Genomic DNA, 17,415 nt, shown 5'->3' with positions numbered 1-17,415 from the left:
GCTTATTGGCACATAAACAGAGAAAGGGCATAAGAATTGTCATGCGCGAGCTGCACGCGTGACACACATGATGGAGAAATTAGAGGGGATGAGCTCAGCGCAGCATATGGAGAAAACTCCAACCTGAGGTTAGTTTTCTTAATTCAATAGTTGGAAGCCAACCCGGGGTCAGGAACAGATACGAGAGTCAAAACGTCTTTGTTGTACTAAATTTTAATTGTTGGTGTCCACTTTAGCTGTTAGGTATCTTTAAATTGTCGAAGGCTTAGGAAAACAAAAGAACTGTTTTGACACCTTCAGGGAGCAAGATGTGTCTAACTCATTACAGTTGCGTCCAGACTCACCGGCATTTTTGTGTACTCTTTAATGGTGGTGGAACACATTAAAGGTGATTACAATGGCATACGACCGTCGACATTTTTGTTCAACCCAAATGCAGCAACGAAAGCAAACCTTTGCCCATTGAAATAAAATTACAAGCTCGCTAATGCTTGTTCAGAAGAGAGTGGTGCAAACAATGACAGTCATCTGTCACTGTGGCCAGGGCCAGCACTATGCATGGGAGACCATGCTGCCACCCTTGGCCCCATACCGGTATCAGGCGGAAGGGGCCCTGTGCTCTCGCTAATACTTGAAAGATAATTTTTTTGGTTGTTGTTTTATGCGACAGAAAACGTTTGTTGTGGACGCCAGGCTCTTCAGTCGGTGTGTGTTACAGAGTACAGTACTACAGCGTGATGGACCACAGGGCTCTCACCCAACTTCACACGTTCTCTTAAACTTTCGCTCACAGCACTGTAGTTTGTTGCTGCTGTGGTAGGGAACTACTCTAAAATGAAGCTTGGTAAGATTACCCTCACTCAGCGAGAAGACTAGAATGTTAACTAGGCTTCGCTGAACTTGAGAGGTTCAGGGAGGCATGCAGAGAGGCATTCAGACCTAGAAAAGCATGGAGGGTTGCATGTTGAGTTCGGGTGTGTGCAAGAATAAGAGAGTTGCCGTGCGACTACTTACGCGTGAGTCAGTGTGGCAAATAAAGTGAACACCCGAAGCAAGAAAATTTGTTTTAATGAAATTTGTGCCTCATTTTAAACCATGGCATTGTCCATTCATTTTACTCTAAGGTCCTGCGTTATGTAAAACTGGCCTTCACTGTGGTGGACAAGTGTCCATGGGTGCAGAGTGATGCATTCCTGTAGGCAACTGAATGACCAAAAAGTTGCATCTTAGTGGGCATTTTGCATGAATTGAGCTTACAAGGGCGGGCAATGTGCATTGCGATGAAGCACGGAGAAGAACAAGCTGCTAAGAAACGTTCAGATGACGTTGTGTCCCGGGGCAGAGATTCATCAAGGTCGACACGTGCAAAATAGAAAAATGGTGGGTGGGGGGGGGGGGGGGTGGTGGATGTTCCGACAGCTTAACCCTTTGATGCCGAAAACTTTAATTTTTTGCTTATTATGTTTAAACATTTTTATCATCTAAAAGGACTTCCCACATCACAAATATGAAGTCAGAAAGAAATTTCGTTCATTAGGACGGACACTAGGACACACAGGGCACTGGAAAACACTGGGCACTGGCTGCCCATATATCAGTTGAAAAAGAAAGCTACGTTGATCACCCTGATTTATGGTCGAAGTGAAGACAACAGCGTAAAGTTTGTATTGCTATCATTTGTATTAACAATGAAGTTGCGTAATTTCGCTTACGTGTCTGTAGCCCATTGAGCCCTTGGGCTTGATGCGAGTTGACATGCATAAACAAGACTTTTTTTTTTTAGCACACAGAAGTACGTGCTGCCCTCTCTTTTTTAATTTTCGAAGGTACAGGAACCTTTCTGTCACCAGTGGTGTTATATGTGGAAAACAAAAACAAAAAAACAACAACAAAGTGCGAGAGAAAAAAAATGTTGTTTGAGTTGTTGCTCCTGAGCATCATTGGGCGCCAAAGGTTCAACCCACGCAGATGGCATGTGGCTTCCCCAGCACCAACGTTTGACTGTACCTTGGCGGGCTCTAACAGTCCTGTACCAATGACGCAGACCGCTACCTGGGAGACCAGCGTGCCTCGTACAACCAGAACCTGACGTTCACACTGCGCATTGGTGAGGACGGCCCGCAGTCATCTGTGGAAGACATCGTGCTCGAAGGGGCGCATGGCAGTGTGTCGCAGCACATCTTTGGCCAGGGCAACGGGCTGCCCTCGATCCGCAACCAGGAGTACCGCTTCCGCCTGCACGAGGACCCCCGCTACGGCTGGAACCCGACGCTCAGCTCGCGAGAGTTCATCAGCATCCTCTCCAACCTGACCGCCATCCGCATCAGGGCCACCTACGTGCCACGAGGTAACCTAGGCAATAGTAACTCGATGCTACTGCCATCAAACGTACAAACAGCACTTTATTCGCAAGGGCATCTTTCTCTGCATGCGTGAGGGGAAGTCATAAATGCAGGGGTGAGACAGCTGCGCATATTGTGCAGTTTTGATACAAATTCGTTTTCCTGCGCCAGGCTGCTCCAAAAGCTTGAAAATTGCAAAAATTGCGCCAAACTGCTCCGAAAGAGTATGAGAGCCAAAGATTTTAACGCTCCCGTCAATTTCACTGGGGGAAAATGCTTACTGACGGCATAATTTTCCAGCATTTTGAAGGTGATGCTGTTTGTAAAGGTTTAATTGATTGATCATTCAATAAAAGACCCGCATAAAATTGCCCACGGGATAGTTTTTTCGAAAGTCACAATGTCGGGTTGCACATGTTATATTGTGCGAATTTTTAAAGTTTTCCCATATAAAGTTTTCACAAACTACTTGTGCAAGTTGATTTTAAAACAGCAATTTTGGGAGCGCCGCATCTCCAGAACGACATTACTGGGCGCCGGCATCTTGGTGCGGTGAAGATAGGAAAACATGGCCGCTGGGTGAAGCAGTTTCTCGTGGTTCAGGCAGAGTGCTCTTCGTCGATTTCTACCGCTGTTTTGGTTATGCGGGTGGCCGGGTTTACATTTACCGTATTTTCCGGTGTATAAGTCGCGGTATTTTTCTGAAATTTTCGTTGGTGCGTCTTATCCACCGGTGTGAATTATGTATGGAATAAATCTGGTTTGCGGCGGCCGCGCGTGGCCAGCGCACGTTGAGACACAGCTCTATGGTGTAAATCAATCCCAAGTCCACCGGTACGGCATTTCTCATAGCCCATATGTCGCTTCGGGACATTGCACCAAAGAATTTGCAGCTTTTTCTAGTCAAAAAGAATGATAATGGCCTGCGACAACCACGCACCACTTTAGGCCATGCGCAGTAACTACAGTTCAGAATAAATTCAAAGTAACATCAAACTGGGTTGCAAAAACAAAATGCAGCTCATGAATTATTCAGACAGTTACTCTGAAGGAGGTAAACGTGCTGCTAATTTTTAAAATGACAGCTTGGACATAAGTTTTGATTTTCGTGCCGCTTCCCGTCGCGTCACTTCCGTCCGCCATGACACCTTTATTGCGCTGATTTACGACAGCACACAAGAAGGCCAAATGGGTCTCCGACTCTTGGGACTCCATTTCTACAAAAACAGTTGTAGTCAGGTTGATAAAGGCCGGAGTAATCCGGTCCGCGAGTGGTAACGATGTTGGCGAAGAAGACATCAGAGAGTCGGAGGGCGACAGGGATGCACTGGTGGAACTCCCACTGAAGATACTGAATTATTTGTTAGCGAGCCTGAGGAAAAAGACTTCGATGGTTTTGCCTAAACGCCGTCCGTAAGTACATGCCATCTGTGTGTATCCATAAACCATTTTTGAGAAGTTAGTTATGTCCAGACTTTGGATGTTATATGCCTGTGTCTAGCCCTGCTTACAGGGGGATGCATTAATAGGCGGCGGCCGCCACAACCATGTACTTTCGCTGCACTTTCTAACGATCTGATTCACTATGAGTTTACCTAATTAACAAGTGCGTCTTATATACCGGTGCATCTTATACAACGGGGCGACTTATATACGTTTTTTTTTGGAAAAACTGTCATTTTGAGGGGGGTGCAACTTATACAAAGGTGCGACTTATAGACCGGAAAATACGGTAGTCGTTTGACCTATTGCGGGAAGTTACGTGACTCGAAAGACGGGGGTTCATCAAAAACAACGGGGTACCCGCAATATCGCCGTGTTTCGGCCTTGAGTGTGAGGCGCGGTGCCTGCTTGAAGTGAAATTTGGGACTCATTATGGCGTTATAAAACGCCGAGTTATTGTTGCTATTGACAGTGAGCTTGCGAGCGGCGGGAGTGGGACGATGGACACTGCAGAAGTGGCGGTGCAGGCTTCATCACCGCCAAATGTTCAAGCAGTGTCCGATAGCGGGACGGGCTATTATCACACCCTAGTAATAATGGTTCATCTACCTGAATTGAAATTTATGGCCAAAAGAAATTTAATGCCAAAACATACCAATACTCTAATTACGATCGTAGTGAACGCCCACCTTGGGGCTTAGAACGGGAGGGCTGGTGGGGTGCGACGACTGTCACGTCGCTTTGCGGAACTTTTGCCGTGGCTCTAAGTTGTGTGTAACGCCGAGTCTGGGATTACAAAAATAACAACTTCGGCATTCACAAGATAATAAAAATTCCTTAAAATTGCTTAGTTTTTTAATTCGATATTTTCAACGGAACTCCGCGTTATCTATGCATAGAGCCCAAGAATGTAAAAATGGTTTGAAAAAGGTAGTGTAGTTCGTTTTTTGTGATACTCAGGTAGAAAAAACTTTATTGAAGGGCTGTTTCAGTGTTATGTACGTTCAAAACCGATTAAAAAGTGCACTCCCCCCCCCCCGAGTGGCCAAAAATTTGATTTTTTAGGCTCCTAAGGTGACATAATAAATGTCGTTCTTCTGCTCCAAAGTCGAAATTTCGCTGCTCCAAAAGCTGCTCCCAAATCTGGTTCAGCTGTCTCACCCCTGTAAATGGGCAAAGCTAATCACAGCTGTGTGCAACCTGCAGAGGTTGGGTTTAAAAGCAGGTGCATTTAAAGCATAAGGAATTTTTTGGCGACCATGTTATTACAGTATAAATAGCTGTATTTGTGCCTGTGAGAGGACAGCACCTAATTTCCGGTGGTTATCATTTATTAGGAAAATGAATAGTAAAGGGTTTCATACATGCAGGGGAAAAAAAGATGAAATTTTGGCTTTCAATATTATAAAACAGGGTGTACATTGTAGGTGGCAATCTGCAGCTCTGGTGCTTACACTGGTGGCAAAATTAATGCGAGGACGCTGCGATGCATGGTTACATTGTTACGGTCTTAGCACCAGTTCTGGCCTCATATGTGTGACTGAAGTCGATGGTGGCATAGCATACGATCTGGTGAAGCATAATACAAGAGACAAAGCACAGGTCATTGACCAAGTCAGTGAAAGTTTTTTTTTTTACTTGGTCAGTAACTTGTGTAGTCAACGACTTGTGTTTCATGTTTTTTGGGCATTGTAGAGGGATCATTATTTTAGCCTAATGCTTAAAGCTAAAGAATAAAATGTCTCAGTGCCCGCATAAAGAACCTTACATCGAGCACTGTACTATATTGCCTCTATGCCGCCTCCGGAGCTCTTGCCTGAATGGCTCTGGATGGATGGCATCCGCATTCTATTTCGGTTTTCACGCGACCCGTTGCTCTCTAATGTGTGCGTTGGCTTGTCCGCAAAGGTGGCATGCATGGGAGCCAATGCATTTGCGCCTAGCCGCCCATAGTTCTCCGAGCTTGAACCTCACCCGCAGGCACGGGCTTCATCGACAACATCCAGCTGCAGTCGGCCCAGCGTTCTCCGTATGGCACCGAGGCTGCCACCTGGGTCGAAATGTGCACCTGCCCTGAGGGTTACGTGGGCCAGTTCTGCGAGTCGTGTGCGCCTGGCTTCCGGCACGACCCACCGCGCGGCGGGAAGTTCTCGCGCTGCGTACCCTGCAACTGCAATGGACATGCGCTCATCTGCGAGCCGGACACCGGTCAGCCTGTCTCTTCTGCCGCCTATTTCCCCCCCCTCACTTTTTTTCCGGTCTGTTCGCACTCAGGCACGTGGAAGGAAAGATTTAGCCAGACTTCACAACATTTAGACCCTCTGTATTAACCAAACGTATAGGTCTAACCTGAACACACTATGATTTTGGCATGTATTTTGTGGTGAGACTGAAATGCAGTGCATTAGTCTAAAATTGACTGGAAAATAAGATGAGAGCAGAGTTCTTTCACTCTGTTATGAGCAAGAATATAGTGGTCCAATGAAAAACCGAAAGCTTTTCACCTTGAGAAAAAAAAGCCTTTGTTTAACCCAATTAAGTAGAATGCAAACTTGGGCTAGTTGGAACATTACCAAAACGAAACCTGCACATAAAACGAGGACACAAGAGAAGACAACTAGACACACAGGGAGCCCTGTGTACCTGGTCGTCTTCTCTTGTGTCCTTGTTTTATGCGCAGGTTTCGTTTTGGTAACCCAATTAAGGTTGTGGGACGTGCCTGAATGTGCTTTTGGCGGATTCAAGTTAAGTCTGCTGAATTCGTGCCGTGTGATGACATGAACTTACGGAAAGTAAATAAAAATGGTTATCAGTGAACTTCTAATTTAATGACGTAAAAATATGGAAAGTGGCAAATGGTGAGCGAATGCAAAAGAATGCTAATCTATTGTTTAAACACTCTGTACATATGCGACATTGATTGTAAAAATAATTTATTCGCTGAGCATCCTTGTTACTTTATATTTGTTGCTTTTTAAATTCTTAATCAGGTAAGTCAGCTTTACGTCTTACAGTATTCTCTCGGTGCTCGTAGAGCCAAAGACTTGACAGCGATGTGTTTCTGCAATAACTTTGTTTTGATGAACTATTTTGCTAAGGTGCTAATGTTTCTTTGGTGGCTTGGCGGAACACTGCTAAGAACTAATTGGAATTATAATGATCTGAGTCCCACGGCACTTCCTTTCGGTAGCACTGGAGTTTTGGCTTTGTAATGGTCAACTTTGAAGATTTGGTGTCTTTTGTGCAAGGCTGAAATGAAGTATGCTGCTGTGTTCTCTGGTGGCACCAGACAGTTGTGTGGCTGTTGAAATTTTGATCAGAGCTGCCGATTGGGAAGGGTCATTGGGCACGCTTAATTAAGGGCATAATTAATCTCGCTACACCAGGAAAGGACATGGCAACCTGTGTTTACAAGAGCAGATGCTATGACAAAAGAAAATGAGAAAGGAACCAAATAATGTCTGGGAATAAGTTAAGAAAGCATTCAGTTTTGCATTGGTTATGCTCGTCATCTTCACAAAACGTATGCAACAAATTTTCTTCCTAATTTGACTTTATTTTACTTTGTTCCTGAATGGCAAGTAAGGCTGAGAAATGGTCACACTTAAGGGCTGGCATTTAACTAACAGTGAGTCACTAACTGGCACTGTAACACAATTTCATCACTGAAAAAGTAAACGAGGAGGTGACAGGACATGTGCTTGTTGCGTTTACCTTTTTCGAGCACTAAAACCATGTCGTAACCCTGTAACAAGTTCTTCTTAAGCACCAACTTACCTCGTAGCATCTCCAGTCATTGTAGCGGGCTCACTCTCCTTTCCTGGTGGGGCGCGTGCATGCTTGCCATTAACTCGTGGTGACGGGTGCCAGACCTAACTGCTGCTACCACGGGTCACTGTGCGGTGGGCGTAGGGCACTGCATCTGCCAGCATAACACGGCGGGGGAGTTTTGCGAGCGCTGCGCGCCCCGCTTCTACGGCAACGCCCTGGCGGGCACCCCGGACGACTGCCAGCCGTGCCCCTGCCCCGAGCAGGGGGCCTGCGCGGTCCTGCCCGACGAGAGCGTCGTCTGCCTCGAGTGCCCGCAGGGATACTCCGGTGGGTGGCCCTGCACATAACACCCTCGTGCTCTGCCCCCCTTCACTGCACTTGGTGGAGTGGCACCTTCCTCTCACAGAACCCTCTGTTCGGTGCTACCGGTGAAATCAAGGCGACTTTTCTGCGTGCGCAAGCATTTACAACACTCGAGTAGATAAGGCTGCAGTCAAATGTCTGTTCAATGTATACGAATTTTATACCAGTAATACGGATCTATGTAGGAGTCTACTGAAGCTTCACTAAATACACTTTTGGTAAAAGTTCACTTGACTGAAGTTATACCGACTGAAGTTATACCGATTATTCTAAGTTTTGTTTTGAGGCTGCAGGGACAGCGGCGCATGTTGTGGCCACTTGTCTGACAGTTTTTACTTGGTTTAACTGAGAAACATTGAAAGTGGTAAATGCGAACTATCGTCTGCGGGAAGGATTGTATAAATTACCAAAGATCATCTGAGCGTTTGCGCCTCCTGCTTATTTGGTACTTGACGCATTCCTAAGGGGTCCCCTCTATTCCAACCTATCGATGGTAAGCAAGCTAGGCTTCTTCACAAGAATCTCAAGCTGGCAAATGTCAGACGGGAGCCAGCCTGATACATGTGTGAAAAAGACTAGCCGTGAGGACCAGATTTACAATTGATATAGCAGTTGCAAAACTTCCCATAGGCCATATGCATCATAAAGTGGCCCCATGATTGTTCCACTGTTGTGTATTTTTCCCCTACAGTGGCGCCATCTATTGGTGACAAAATAAACTATACAACGTGGTTTGCCGCTCGACGAGCTGGGCGAAAAATGGTATTTGGGTGCTTGCTTAAATTTTTTGTTCTGAAGAAGCCCTGAGGTGTTCAACCACTGTTTGTTTTATATGCATTTGAACCAAGAGTAGTAAAAAATTGCATCTGTGTGTTCAACAAGATGCATTGTCGCCTGCGCAGTATCATCTGCTGCGCATCATCTGTGGTCTTCTGGCGGCAAAAAAAGAGTTAAAAAAGCGCTTTAAAGGCTTGAGACAAGCTTTAAAGGATTATTTAGACTGACTTGATCAGATACTGGATTAGTTTTTGCGTACAGTGTGATGTAGGCCTAGCGATAACTGCAAATTTAGTACTTCAGGTAGGGCCTATGTTGTGCCGGAGTGTTCACACAAGCGCCAATCAGTCAAGGCTGTTGCGCAGATGCAGAAACAATCTCAATAAAAACAGCAGTTAGGGAAGCAATGAATAACTTAGGAAAGTACAAAAAAAAAATTATTCACCTTTAAAACAAAATTTAACGTTAAATTGTCAGTTTGAATAATTAATTTGTTTTTTGGACAGTGCGTGCGGTGGCCACAGTGAAGCTACCGTAAGCACGATCCAAAGCAGGGGGGTCCAGGTGCGGGCTATCTTTTGAGGTGGAGTTTCGCAACTGGCTACATTGAAGAGCTCTGGTGAGGACAGCATATTTGATTCCTAACACATGTGATGAAGGAACCGCCTCGATAATGTGGCATCCATTTCAATCTTTGTTACCATCGTTATGCTGTATGCTAGCCAGAAGTATGCCTTGATCTCACCGACAGCACTTTTACACACTAAAGATGGGCGCATTTCAGGTACCTTCTGACCATGGTAAGCCTGTTTCGTTTCCCTGCCATAACACATATTGTATATGCTTCACCTTACTGTTTAACAGTATAGCTCACGCTCTTGCAGGGTAGCTGACTTTATGTTCTCATGCTTCAAAACAGGTTATAAAAACTGCGTAAATGCATTAATACGTATAACAAAAATTTGAAAGCATAGCTCGTTTCATAAAGAGCATGATGCAACATGCACAGTCACAGGATTTGTGACTGGAAACCCACAAACTACCACAATTGAGCAGTATTTGTTGGTGACAGAATAAAACTACATTAAAGGGTTACTGACCAACAGCCACTCGAAAGCAATCGTGCGTGGTTGCCCAACCATGTGGGCCGAGTTGCAGGCGGAAATTGCTGGTGTATCTTTAGGCACCACTGTGGTGGCAAATTGCATGTACCTAGTCATAGAATTTGCGCCTTTGCCCTGCTTTGACAGTTTGATTTTTACATGGGTACAAGCCACAATGACTTAATTACTGTCATCGAAGCTTCCATAATAGTGATAGAGAACAGCAAAGGTTTTGCGCATTTTTAATGTTTTTTTTTCTGTCTCAAATACATTATGTAGTTCTGTTTGAAGGACGAGATGCATCACTGAAATCATGTGTTTAATTAAGTGAATAAATTGTGTATACACATGTAGAATTTTATCACGCCAACAAAATTGTGCCTCAAAAGCAATTAACCACGTATTTGAGAACGAAAACTAGCTGTCCATCTCAAACCGATTTCATCCTGTATGCCTTTTTTCTAGCAGTTTTGTTCCCCAGAAAGTACATGAAACCACATTTTGTTGCCTCTCAGGCACTTATGCGGCAGTATAGCTGTGTGCTCGATGCCCATCACTTTTTCTGGTTAAAAAAAAGAAAAAAGTACCTCAGGTCGCTAAGAGGGTAGGACGTCAGTAGGTCAGTAGTAGCTTTGTTTTTATGACAGAAAAAAAAACAATGAAAATCATAAGAAAACTGTTTATTTGGTGTTGCACGCCCGTTTGTGGTGTCACACACCGTGTTAAGCTTTTCTAGTTTCTTTTTATGGTGATTTAAGGTTGTATTCCCATCGTACTAGCCTTAGGAACATTGGTGAATCAAAAATGTGGCAGAAAGTCGCATAGAGTAATGTCAAAAAAGTGGGTGTGTGGCGCATGTTACTGTAGACATGAAAAAAAGCAGCACCACCTACAGCAGGACTGACAGCTACCTTTTCCATGCCACCATGCTTATAGGGAGGAGATGCGATCTGTGTTTCGACGGGCACTATGGCGACCCACAAGGAAATTTCGGGCCCAAGGTACCTTGCAAGAAATGTGAATGCAACGACAACATTGACCCCAATGCTGTTGCCAACTGTAACACGTGAGCATTTGTGCTTGTTTCTTACTTTTTATGCTGGTTTTCTCATTCTAACACTGCTGTGGACATTTCGTAAACCCACATTCTTATGTTGCTATGTATGAGTACGTGTACGCGTGGTGGCGTTTTTAAGTGCAGCTATGTTCCAACATAGTAATTGATTGGATGAGTTATTGCTGATTATGCTATCGTGATATTTTGCCACAGTTAAGGCAACTGGAATGCAACCCAGCCAGGGGGGGGGCTGTTTTATTCTGATAAAGGGAAAACAAAAGGTCCATGTACGCACAACATTAGGTGCCCAATGAAGTGTACCATTTATGCCTCAGACTACTCAAGAATTCAGATTTAGTTTCAACTTGTTGCCCTAGTGCAGCATCAGTAGCACGCTACTTCACTGTGTGGCACGAATAGCATGGCAAAGTTTTCAACCATGGTTGCATAGATGTAGTATCTTGTAGTGACACAACTGGGTGACCATTGCCCCTGTGCATTTAATGATACATAGCACTACAGTCTAACCCACTTACAACAATATTGAAGTGTCACAAAAAGCCATTGTTATAACCAGTAATTGTTATAACAGGGTTGGGCAGGAAAGCATTTTTGTAAGCGTTTAGGGGTCTTCACCCAGTATTTACATAACGTAAATGTAGCTGCATGGCTGACCACCCAGACTTAGCCATGCATGTGCCAACCGACTCCACAGGGCACCGAGGAAAGACTCTTCTCTTTCACATAAGAGGAAGTCTCCGTGTCAAATCCTTGACTCTTTCTTTCTTTTTTAACGATTGACCCATTGCATGTTACTAAAGGGGCGTTGCTTTCTGCCTTTTTTTAACATTGGTAATCAACAGTAGCCTTTACCCCACCGTAGCTTTATTTTAATCCAGACTGTGTTAAAGAGCTGCCCTCTGTCTCTCTTACTGCCTGGGCCAGCTGACAGCAGGGGATAAGAGGGGCGGTCAGGAGGTCTATTCCTACAGGGATAGCGTGGCTACATAAAAGGCACCAACTTTTTCTCAGTGTTGGAAAGAAAGAAGATGCCGCAACTTATTTCATGCTTAAAAAGTCATGCTTGGTTACACACAATGCACCCATGATCTCTCACTGATCTCCAAATACTATGTTTACATAGGCTCATACCGTCGGGCTCAATTGTTATAACCAATAATAAGGAGCATGTTACCATCTAACATATAGAAAAGTTGATGGTGCCATGACTGTTCATTGTTATAACTGGTATAGTTATAAGTGGGTTGGACTGTACACCCAACAACGTCTGTGGCACGCTGACACATTCAACCCAAGAAGCTGTCTGTCATTCATACATTTGCAAACAGCATGTGCAACGAGACAAAAAGGAAAGACAACCATGTACGGTGCTGTGTGTGGGGGCCCTCCCTTTTTATGCCCTTCTATGTGCTGTTTGTGTACACATACCAATTAGCCCAACACTCAATTATCCCAACACTCAAATCGGCAGTTCTGCCACTTTTCACGCCCTAAAATGTGTGTTTTATTTCCACCAGTTAGGAAATTTATCTTTGGGCTGTTCACTTTCCTTTTTTTTTTTTGTGTGTGTGGGGGTGGGTTTGGTGACAAAATTTGACTCTTTGCCTAGTCCCTGAAAGATTATATATAAACTGACTAAAATTTTATAGTGGATTCTATCTGCAGGCGCATTGATGTATCATCAAACGAGTTTTAGGAGGGAGGGTTTGGAGGGGGGGGAGCTGAAAATGAAAGTGCTCAGCATAAGAAGTCTTCTATGCAAACGAACCTGCATGGCATTACGGGTCACTTGAACGTGAGCATCTATTGTTTCCTATCCCCCGAACAATACCAAATCTGGCCAAGCCTGATGTAGTTTGTGTCCTGCTACTGATGCCATGCAAGGGGAAAGGAACAGGCAGCAAGCTAGGTGGATGCGTCTGGCCCCGTTAACGATGCACTCACACCTACTGCCTTGCTGACTGTTTGGAAGCGGTAGTATATAACAAGACAAGCATCGTGTCTGAAAACAAGGGAAATGCCATTGGCAATGGTGATGTAGGATTGTAAGCAAAATGTGTTTGAACTTGCCACAATTTATGTTGAAAATGTGTTGGAGACAATACATGGAAATTACCTAGAGTAAGCGTCATGTGGGTTGGGCCACGAGAAAAATGGGAAAAATCACAAATTGCAAGAAAACTATGACTGCTGTCCTTATAGAACTAGTATAGCTCTCAAAATACAGTATGGTAATTTGGTTACCTTAGAAATTGCATTTATGAATGTTTGTGAGAATAGAAGCAAAAATTAATTTGTTTGAGCGACGAAGAAACAGTTTTTTTTTTTCAAACTACAGGTAAAGTATTTTTCAGATGAAGCTGCAGCCTGAAAACTGGCATACTACTTCTGTTGCATTTGCTATACGAAGTGAAGTAGTATTGCAAATGTTTGCACGAGACGTGTGGTGACATTAAAACATTTATGGCGTCACTCGCTAAGGAGCTGGCCTTATTGTATCAAATTTAGTGCCGTCTTAATCGGTTCATCTTCTCTTTCTCTTTTTTGCTTAACAATGAATCTTGCATTATGGCACTGCCATGCATGCAGGCACACTGGTAGCGATATTTGTGACTGTTGACCGTAGATATAGGCCTTCCCACTTGGTTTTTGCAGATTGAAGACTATGTCGAAATAAAATAAAGCAGGTCTGGTCATACCGTCCAGTGCCATTTCTGTTTGTTGTGCCTTGACTGTAGCTTATTGCCTTTTTTGGTGGCAGTACAACGGGCGAATGCCTCAAATGCGTTTACAACACAACTGGATTCAACTGTGACCGCTGCTTGCCGGGGCACTTTGGCGACGCCCTGGCTGTACCCAAAGGAGACTGCAAGCGTGAGTATGCATGGGCTTACAAAACCGTTTTGCGTCGCCTTATCAAAATAAAGGTCCACTGTAATGTTGTAAACCATGTTAGTGGCCTCAAAACAGCATGCATCAGTTTTCTATGTTGTAAATTGGTTCCTGGAGCTTTCATCCAACCATGCTGGTGCAGATGCTACTTATAAAAAGCTTTCTAGGATTTTGCAATGTATAACTGCTGAGATGTGACCCTTAAAGTGCAGCTAATTCAGTATGCAGAATTACAGCTATTCACCAGCCAGTAATTAGGTACCTGTGCCCAGTCCATGCTTACTAAATTTGCATTGCAGAATTTCTACAATCTTACAATGTTCAACGGTAGACTAAGATTATTTCTTTTAGATCTCGTTTAAGGCCTCTTTTTTTTGGTATGGCTGCATAGTGAACGTAACAATTTTAGCTGAATGAAGCAGAAACCCACAATGTATTGTCACGAACCATGCTTTGTTAATGGTTTGTTTTGTCTTCCTGCCAGTGCCTGCCTTACATCACAGTCTTATCCTATAGAGGAAGTGTAACAAGTTCATCACTGACATAGATAGTTCTGGTTTCGACAATTTTGTCAGTGTGATTAGATGTTTCCAGAAAGGAATTTGCTCCAAGATAAACATATGCATACCAAACGCCCTGGAGTTAAATTGATGGCTTTCAACTGTGCAAGTTAATCAAACGCCCTGGAGTTTAAATTGATGGCTTTCAACTGTGCAAGTTATTCTGTTTGACTGTTTCTTCAGCATTTGTTCTTTAGAGTTTAGAGGGGAGCACAAGCTCGCTGCAGTAACCTTTATTCACTGCCTTCCCTGCTTTTGGACAGTATCATGATTCATGACTGCCGCATGAAGCCACTGTTTTGTACGTTTCCTGCTCAGCACTACAAAATCAGCTGTCTTAGGCTGACAGGGTGACTTTGAGATGTGGCATAGCCCTGGGCTAAATTACAAAAGGATGCTTTGCAACATTTCCGCACCCTTGTTGGCACAGTGCACATGCGTGCGCCAGCATGGGTACACTGTGGTGCTTCTGCCCACTGAACTGATGGTGCCCACCTATAGAGCCATTCTGCACTGCAGATTTATCCACGCATTTACGGGGAGTGAGCTTCCCAGTTCTCTTGTTGTTTTAGGTGATGACGCATCTGAGAGCATTGACAACTTTACCTGCTTTGTCAGTGCAAAATTAAACGGAGCAATGTCAGGCACGTGTAGTGGTGAGCAGTTGACTATGATGGCTGGGGCAGGAAGTAGCAGCTGGCCCAGCTGGCTGTACAACGTTTGCGGGAACAATGTTGTGCGCTAGGCAGTTGATCTTACTGAGTGGAAATGGCACCACCGGCAGCAGTGCACTGCGCAAACAACTGCAAGCCGAGTCAGCTGGTTACTTGTTGAGCAAACGGCGAACAGCTCGCACCTATGCAGCATGTCCCCCTACCAGTTCCTCTTCCCCTGAATCTCCTCATTGTACCCCTTTTCTCCCATGTAGAATGCATGCATCATGTGCACACGCACTGATGTGGATTGGAGTTTCATGTCAAAACTAGCTTCAGCTGCTCATGCACGCTGAGTGCAGCCTGGCTGGGAATGACTGGGGTGCTGTGCATTGCTGCCGATCGTCTCAGTAGCCATCAGGAGCCTGAAAGTGAATTCTGAATAGGCTCTTACATATACTAATAAACGGAGCTCCCAATGAAGAGAGTGAATGAAGATATGAGGAAAGTACCTCTAACATAATAGCAGTTGCGATTACTATAAAGTTGTGAGACCAACTCATAGCATTTGCAAACGAGTCAGTCTGTGTACGAATATGACTCCAACAGTGGGAGCGAACTCGTCTCACTTTCCCTACCTACGGCATCGCAGCCTGTGACTGCCACCGGCTGGGCTCGCTGGAGGGTGCCGAATGCGACTCGCGCAGTGGCCAGTGTGCCTGCAAGGCCAACGTGGCGGGCCGCCAGTGCGCCCAGTGCCGCGAGGCATACTGGAACCTGCAAAGCGGGGATGGCTGCGAGGCCTGCAACTGCAACTTGATTGGCTCGTACAACCGCACCTGCGACCAGCGAACGGGACACTGCCACTGCCGCCCAGGGGTGACCGGCAAGCAGTGCGACCAGTGCCTGCCCTACCACTATGGCTTCTCACCTGACGGATGCGTGCGTGAGTATGCTGAGTGTGTGTGTGTGTGCTCCCTCTCATTCAGGTACACCTTTTAAACGAAGGGCGAGCTTTACTCTTAGCCTGCCTTTACAAAGCACACGTACTATTGTACAATGACAAGAGCAAGTAAGCTGCACTTTGTTTATCCAGCACTGTGGACACTGTGCTGTTGTGTTATACACTCAGGCAGGCCAAAGTATTCAGTGCAAGGCATGGAGCAAGAATAAAATCGGAGAGAAAACTGAGCTTGCAAGTTTGACTTGCAAGTTGCAAGTTGCAACTTGCAAGTTGCAAGTTTGACTCGCATTAGGTCCATGTTTGAGGGGTTTACATGGTGGTTTGTTATTTTGGGACAGACCTTCAAGCCACCTGCATTCTTCAGGTCTTCTTTGTAGACCGCAACGTAAAACCACCATTTCACCCACTCCCCTTTTACTTCGACCAGGCGCTGTCTCAATAGTCTATTCCTGATGCACTTAAAGAGGTGCGGTACATCAGAGAACACGTACACCTTTCTGTCTTCAGACATCATGTGTTCAAAGAAGTGCTTCGTTGCACCAAGTTTACCGCTGACACCAAGACAGGTCCACATCTTCCTGTTGGTACTTGCTCCATCGCAAACGATGCCGTCAACGATCGCTCCTGCCCCTTCTAACATGACAATAGCCTGCAGCACCAACTGGCTCAGCACCGTTCCTTTTGTGGCCCCTCTTGATGCGAATACTCCAATTGGTTGGGCGTATAAACTGGTATATAGGTCAAGTTTTTTTCCAAAAAAATCCGCACAAAAGTCACCCCTCGTCTTATATAGTGGTCATTGGCAGAATGTAAATTGTTGTCTGGCAACAATGTGCCAGCGTAGCCCGGTAGTCCGTCTCCGTCATCATCGCCCTTTGTGTCGGACTGCTCTCTTGCTGTATCAGGCCTTTATTTGCTTTTCGTTTTTCTCTAGTTTTTCGTGTTTTACTTGCCTTGTGTGTGTGTGCGTGTGTGCATTTCTGTATGTGTCTGCTCCGAGATGAGCGGCGGAAGTCGACGCCAGTTCATCGCTGCGTTTAAGCTGAAGGCGATTGAGTCGCCGAGCAGGATGGGAATATGGCGGCGCAACGCCAGTTTGGCGTTTCGGAGAAAAGTGCGCGGTAGTGGTTGAGCCAGAAAGCTAAGCTGTGTGCATGCAACCTCAGAAACAGACCGTTCCGTGGACGTGAAGCGGTGCGCCCCGAGTTGAAGAACAAAGTGGCGGACTTCGTTTGGGAACTTCGCTCACGATCGCTGGAGGCATTCTGCGGACCGGCTCCGCAAACTGTACAATGAGTGGATAGTTGGCGACAACGAAAAGGCACCTATGGCTACGGAGACCATCCCTTGCGACCGTGTCAAGCTTTAGGAAGTGCTCCATCAGCAATGCGCTTGATGGCACTGAAGATGACAGTGAGAAGCAGTCCTCCTCAGACGACTCTGACAGCTCAGACGAGTAACTTCGGCAG

General features: G+C 45.2%; 1 protein-coding gene across 3 annotated transcripts in view; it reads left to right on the top strand.

Annotated features, from left to right (window-relative positions):
- The window catches only part of LOC144177661 (laminin subunit gamma-1-like), a 251,634-nt gene that overhangs the window by 172,552 nt on the left and 61,667 nt on the right, over positions 1 to 17,415 (top strand). For 2 of the 3 annotated variants that reach the window (XM_077705274.1, XM_077705276.1), the window contains 6 exons: positions 2,045 to 2,347; positions 5,766 to 5,993; positions 7,698 to 7,883; positions 10,736 to 10,865; positions 13,639 to 13,751; positions 15,635 to 15,928. In XM_077705274.1, the coding sequence (XP_077561400.1) occupies positions 2,045 to 2,347; positions 5,766 to 5,993; positions 7,698 to 7,883; positions 10,736 to 10,865; positions 13,639 to 13,751; positions 15,635 to 15,928 (1,254 nt within the window). The remainder of the gene's footprint in view (positions 1 to 2,044; positions 2,348 to 5,765; positions 5,994 to 7,697; positions 7,884 to 10,735; positions 10,866 to 13,638; positions 13,752 to 15,634; positions 15,929 to 17,415) is intronic. The other variant, XM_077705275.1, reaches the window with a different exon arrangement.

This window comes from Haemaphysalis longicornis, unplaced genomic scaffold (genome assembly GCF_048455015.1).
Source record: "Haemaphysalis longicornis isolate Haplotype H1 unplaced genomic scaffold, Haemaphysalis longicornis Haplotype H1 scaffold_1, whole genome shotgun sequence".
Taxonomy (NCBI): domain Eukaryota; kingdom Metazoa; phylum Arthropoda; class Arachnida; order Ixodida; family Ixodidae; genus Haemaphysalis; species Haemaphysalis longicornis.
The sequence above is the reverse complement of the archived record's forward strand: the minus strand, read 5'-3'. Positions and strand labels throughout refer to the sequence as shown.